Genomic DNA, 6003 nt, shown 5'->3' on the forward strand with positions numbered 1-6003 from the left:
AGAGACCCCCAATATCAATTGGCAAAAATTGTACAATGAGAGGTCAAACTTGCCACCTTCCCCCCTCCCTCCCTCACCTCACCCCCTCACCCTTCACTCACCTCCTACCTCCCTCACCTCCCTCCCTCCTCCCTCACCCCCTCCTCACCTCCTACCTCCCTCCTTCCTCTCCTCCCTCCCTCCTCCTCCCTCTCCTCCCTCCTCCTCCATCCCTCCCTCACCTCCTCCCTCCTCCTTCCTCCCTCCCTCCCTCACCACCTCCCTCCTCTATTTCTGCATGTCACACTGTAGCAGTAGGACGATGGAGGGATCACTCTTGGCTGCCTCTTTGAACTCCTCCAGCGTGATCTCATCGTTGTGATCTTTATCCATCTTGGAGAAGATCTTATCCACGCGCTGCTGGGGAGTCAGCCCGTCCTCGTTCATACGCATCATTATCACAGTGCCAACCATCTTGTAGATCGCCTGAGAGAGAGAGAGAGAGAGAGAGACAGAGAGAGAGAGAGAGACAGAGAGAGAGAGAGATAGAGAGATGGGGGAGATAGAGAGAGAGAGAGAGAGAGAGAGAGAGAGAGAGAGAGAGAGAGAGAGAGAGAGAGAGAGAGAGAGAAGAGAGAGAGAGAGAGAGAGAGAGAGAATGAGAGAGAGAGAGAGAGAGAGAGAGAGAGAGAGAGAGAGAGAGAGAGAGAGAGAGAGAGAGAGAGAGAGAGAGAGAGAGAGAGAGAGAGAGAGAGAGAGAGAGAGAGAGAGAGAGAGAGAGAGAGAGAGAGAGAGAGAGAGAGGAGGTCAGTAAAGATGGAATGGGGCATTCACTGGAGCAATATGCACACAAAGTAAGTTGTCATAGACACACACACACACACAGTAAATGCACTCACACACACACACAAATGGACGCACACACATGCAAACACACAAGTATGGAGACAAGCACACTCAAAGACACACAGAAACACACAGAAACACACAGACCTCTATGATCTCCAGCATCTCCATGCGTGTGATCTTGCCGTCTCCGTCTAAGTCATACATGTTGAAGGCCCAGTTGAGTTTCTGCTCAAAGGTCCCCCTAGAGGTGATGGAAAGAACTGGCAAATAGAAATACAGGTGTGTGTGTGTGTGTGTGTGTGTGTGTGTGTGTGTGTGTGTGTGTGTGTGTGTGTGTGTGTGTGTGTGTGTGTGTGTGTGTGTGTGTGTGTGTGTGTGTGTGTGTGTGTGTGTGTGTGCGTGAGTGAGTGAGTGAGTGTGTGAGTGAGTGTGTGAGTGAGTGACTGAGTGTGTCAAATCAAATTTATTTGTCACATACACATGGTTAGCAGATGTTAATGCGAGTGTGCGAAATGCTTGTGTGAGTGAGTGTGTGAGTGTGTGACTGAGTGAGTGAGTGTGTGAGTGACTGAGTGTGTGAGTGAGTGTGTGAGTGAGTGCGTGTGTGAGTGTGTGACTGAGTGAGTGAGTGTGTGAGTGACTGAGTGTGTGAGTGAGTGTGTGAGTGAGTGCGTGACTGAGTGTGTGAGTGAGTGCGTGACTGAGTGTGTGAGTGAGTGTGTGAGTGAGTGCGTGACTGAGTGTGTGTGTGAGTGTGTGAGTGAGTGAGTGTGTGAGTGACTGAGTGTGTGAGTGAGTGTGTGAGTGAGTGCGTGACTGAGTGTGTGTGTGAGTGTGTGAGTGTGTGAGTGAGTGAGTGTGTGAGTGAGTGAGTGTGTGAGTGTGTGAGTGTGTGAGTGAGTGAGTGAGTGTGTGAGTGAGTGTGTGAGTGAGTGAGTGTGTGAGTGACTGAGTGTGTGAGTGAGTGTGTGACTGAGTGAGTGAGTGTGTGAGTGTGTGACTGAGTGAGTGAGTGTGTGAGTGACTGAGTGTGTGAGTGTGTGAGTGAGTGCGTGACTGAGTGTGTGTGTGAGTGTGTGAGTGAGTGCGTGACTGAGTGTGTGTGTGAGTGAGTGAGTGAGTGAGTGAGTGGTGAGTGTGTGAGTGCGTGACTGAGTGTGTGGTGAGTGAGTGAGTGAGTGAGTGAGTGAGTGCGTGAGTGTGTGAGTGAGTGAGTGCGTGAGTGTGTGAGTGAGTGCGTGACTGAGTGTGTGTGTGAGTGTGTGACTGAGTGTGTGTGTGAGTGTATGAGTGACTGAGTGTGTGAGTGAGTGTGTGAGTGAGTGCGTGAGTGAGTGTGTGAGTGAGTGTGTGAGTGAGTGCGTGAGTGTGTGAGTGTGTGAGTGAGTGAGTGTGTGAGTGAGTGCGTGACTGAGTGTGTGAGTGAGTGTGTGAGTGAGTGAGTGCGTGACTGAGTGTGTGTGTGAGTGAGTGCGTGACTGAGTGTGTGAGTGAGAGTGTGAGTGAGTGAGTGCGTGACTGAGTGTGTGTGTGAGTGTGTGTGCACCCGTGTACCTCGAGGTGATTGACAGGGCACAGATAAACTCCCGTGTACCTCGAGGTGATTGACAGGGCACAGATAAACTCCCGTGTACCTCGAGGTGATTGACAGGGCACAGATAAACTCCCGTGTACCTCGAGGTGATTGACAGAGCACAGATAAACTCCCGTGTACCTCGAGGTGATTGACAGGGCACAGATAAACTCCCGTGTACCTCGAGGTGATTGACAGGGCACAGATAAACTCCCGTGTACCTCGAGGTGATTGACAGGGCACAGATAAACACCCGTGTACCTCGAGGTGATTGACAGAGCACAGATAAACACCCGTGTACCTCGAGGTGATTGACAGGGCACAGATAAACTCCCGTGTACCTCGAGGTGATTGACAGGGCACAGATAAACTCCCGTGTACCTCGAGGTGATTGACAGGGCACAGATAAACTCCCGTGTACCTCGAGGTGATTGACAGGGCACAGATAAACTCCCGTGTACCTCGAGGTGATTGACAGAGCACAGATAAACTCCCGTGTACCTCGAGGTGATTGACAGGGCACAGATAAACTCCCGTGTACCTCGAGGTGATTGACAGGGCACAGATAAACTCCCGTGTACCTCGAGGTGATTGACAGGGCACAGATAAACACCCGTGTACCTCGAGGTGATTGACAGGGCACAGATAAACTCCCGTGTACCTCGAGGTGATTGACAGGGCACAGATAAACTCCCGTGTACCTCGAGGTGATTGACAGGGCACAGATAAACTCCCGTGTACCTCGAGGTGATTGACAGGGCACAGATAAACTCCCGTGTACCTCGAGGTGATTGACAGGGCACAGATAAACTCCCGTGTACCTCGAGGTGATTGACAGGGCACAGATAAACTCCCGTGTACCTCGAGGTGATTGACAGGGCACAGATAAACTCCCGTGTACCTCGAGGTGATTGACAGGGCACAGATAAACTCCCGTGTACCTCGAGGTGATTGACAGGGCACAGATAAACTCCCGGAAGTCGATGGTCCCGTCCCCGTTCTTATCGAAGGTCCGGAAGGCGTGCTGGGCGAACTTAGACGCGTCGCCGTACGGAAAGAACTGCATGAGAGAAAAATAAATAAATGAATGTGACACACTGTTGGTCACTGGAAGGCTATTCAAATAGACTTAGTCCCAAATGGCACCGTGGGCTAAGATAATGTCCTACATAGGTAATAGGGTCCATTTGGAACGCAGATATGAATGGATGATGTTGCACATTTTAAACCAACCCCCAAAAATCCCTCTACTCCAAATGACTTTCTTCCTTTAGATAGTTTGCTTTGAGTATGACAGCGGGAACGCTTTAGGAAGGCCATCTACCACTGCCCTCCATCGTTTCTCTGGTCCACCCCCCCCACCACCCCACCAATTCACTGCTATTTTCCTCTTCAACCCACTTGTCCCCCTCTCTCCTTACGAAATATCACCATCTGTTTCCTTCCTCATCCTCTCTCTCCTCTCCTCCCTCTCTTCCTCACCTAGATATATAGTGGTTGGAACTCTAGATTCAGAATGCCAGTGGGATAGTCTTTAAGTCCCTCCCTCCCTCCATCCCTCCCTCCATCCCTCCCTGCCTCCCTCCCTCCCTCACCTTCACATATAGTTGTTGGAACTCCTCTAGGTTCAGTATACCAGTGGGACAATCTTTAAGTCCCTCCTCCCTCCTCACCTTCACATATAGTTGTTGGAACTCCTCTAGGTTCAGTATACCAGTGGGACAGTCTTTAAGTCCTCCCCTCCTCCCTCACCTTCACATATAGTTGTCGGAACTCCTCTAGGTTCAGTATACCAGAGGGACAGGTCCCTCCCTCCCTCACCTTCACATATAGTTGTTGGAAAGTATACCAGAGGGACAGTCTTTAGTCCCTCCCTCCCTCACCTTCACATATAGTTGTTGGAACTCCTCTAGGTTCAGTATACCAGTGGGACAGTCTTTAAGTCCCTCCTCCCTCCCTCACCTTCACATATAGTTGTTGGAACTCCTCTAGGTTCAGTATACCCGGGACAGTCTTTGAGGAAGCCTTTGTACCACTGCTTGAGCTCAGCCTCGTTGAACTCAGTACTCTTGGTGAGGTCATCCAGAACCTCTGGTGCCAGCTTGCTGTTTCCTTTCCCCATCACAAAGTCTCCTCTCTGGAGAAATAAACAAGAGACACAAGGAATCACACCATGATTTAAACAATCAATGTTGACGCTTCCTTTTAGAGGATCCTTATTGCGTAAGTCATTACTATTATGGGATTTTTATGAATAATGACTAACTGATGTATACATTTAGCTTAGAACTATAACTAAACAGAATACTACTATGTTACTGTATGGATGTATGAATCTTATTATAATCATAATACTGAATATAGTAGTTTGAGTCAAGAATTAGAACAAGGACTTTCTGTTCCTTGTTAGAAACGAATGGAGCTATCGTCAGACTGGCTGGAATACTGTGTTCCTTACAGGACATTCTGTCTCTACCCAGGAGAGGAGAGACCTGGGGCTATACTGTGTTCCTTACAGGACATTCTGTCTCTACCCAGGGAGAGGAGAGACCTGGGGCTATACTGTGTTCCTTACAGGACATTCTGTCTCTACCCAGGGAGAGGAGAGACCTGGGGCTATACTGTGTTCCTTACAGGACATTCTGTCTCTACCCAGGAGAGGAGAGACCTGGGGCTATACTGTGTTCCTTCCAGGACATTCTGTCTCTACCCAGGGAGGGAGAGACCTTGGGCTATACTGTGGTCCTTCCAGGACATTCTGTCTCTACCCAGGGAGGAGAGACCTTGGCTATACTGTGGTCCTTCCAGGACATTCTCTGTCTCTACCCAGGGAGAGGAGAGACCTTGGGCTATACTGACATTCCTTACAGGACATTCTGTCTCTACCCAGGAGGGAAGACCTTGGGCTATACTGACATTCCTTACAGGACATTCTGTCTCTACCCAGGGAGACCTTGGGCTTTGTCGTAGATTGTTTAACAGACCGGCTGGAATACTGTGTTCCTTCCAGGACATTCTGTCTCTACCCAGGGAGGGGAGAGACCTTGGGCTATACTGACATTCCTTACAGGACATTCTGTCTCTACCCAGGAGAGGAGAGACTTGGGCTATACTGACATTCCTTCCAGGACATTCTGCCTCTACCCAGGGAGAGGAGAGACCTTGGGCTATACTGACATTCCTTCCAGGACATTCTGCCTCTACCCAGGAGGGAGAGACCTTGGGCTTGTCGTAGATTCTTTAACAGGTGGCAGACAATGTGGGAAGGCTTGTGAACTATATTGCCATTGTATCTGAGAGGAGGAGAGACATTTATGATGAAATGTGAGGTATATAAACTAATGTACGTGATATTATGAGCAGCGCTCTCGAGAATAAACGCTATTGGCTAATCTTGGTAGACTGGTCTCTGTCTATTTTATGCAAATAAAGATCTTACAAAGTCTTAGAAACAGACAGAGTGATTTAAATTGGTTAATGAACACATATATTAATTGTTAAATTCCTTCAAAATTACACTTAACAAGTATTGGAGTTAAACTGTAACCATTCACAGTGCAGTAATACCAATGTATTTGGTAGTAAATACGGTCTGTAATTAC

At 48.9% G+C, this 6003-nt stretch overlaps 1 protein-coding gene across 4 annotated transcripts; it reads right to left on the reverse strand.

The window, feature by feature from the left end:
- Positions 1-266: 266 nt before the first annotated feature.
- On the reverse strand, positions 267-4523 carry LOC124025060 (hippocalcin-like protein 4). Of its 4 annotated transcripts, none has more exons than XM_046338740.1 (5): positions 4412-4523; positions 4154-4209; positions 3343-3461; positions 973-1069; positions 267-465 (listed from the first exon to the last, which is right to left on the reverse strand). In XM_046338740.1, exons 1-5 carry the CDS (start codon positions 4521-4523, stop codon positions 268-270), a joined length of 582 nt encoding a protein of 193 aa, XP_046194696.1. In that variant the 3' UTR covers position 267. The 4 variants fall into 4 exon arrangements, with proteins under 4 accessions (XP_046194696.1, XP_046194697.1, XP_046194698.1 ...); XM_046338741.1 differs by lacking the exon at positions 4154-4209 and adding an exon at positions 4285-4337; XM_046338742.1 differs by lacking the exon at positions 4154-4209 and adding an exon at positions 4285-4305 and having other exon boundaries at positions 4386-4523.
- Positions 4524-6003: the final 1480 nt, after the last annotated feature.

The sequence above is a fragment of the Oncorhynchus gorbuscha genome, unplaced genomic scaffold, assembly GCF_021184085.1.
Source record: "Oncorhynchus gorbuscha isolate QuinsamMale2020 ecotype Even-year unplaced genomic scaffold, OgorEven_v1.0 Un_scaffold_2145, whole genome shotgun sequence".
NCBI lineage: Eukaryota > Metazoa > Chordata > Actinopteri > Salmoniformes > Salmonidae > Oncorhynchus > Oncorhynchus gorbuscha.

Bases quoted from the DNA above. Each gene is read 5' to 3' on its own strand.
- LOC124025060 (XM_046338740.1), bottom strand. From the start codon at position 4,523: ATGGGGAAAGGAAACAGCAAGCTGGCACCAGAGGTTCTGGATGACCTC. The intron at 1,070-3,342 runs GTACACGGGAGT...CATCACCTCTAG, and splicing joins GCCCTGTCAATCACCTCGAG to GGGGACCTTTGAGCAGAAAC. The intron at 466-972 runs GTCTGTGTGTTT...TCTCTCTCTCAG, and splicing joins AGATGCTGGAGATCATAGAG to GCGATCTACAAGATGGTTGG.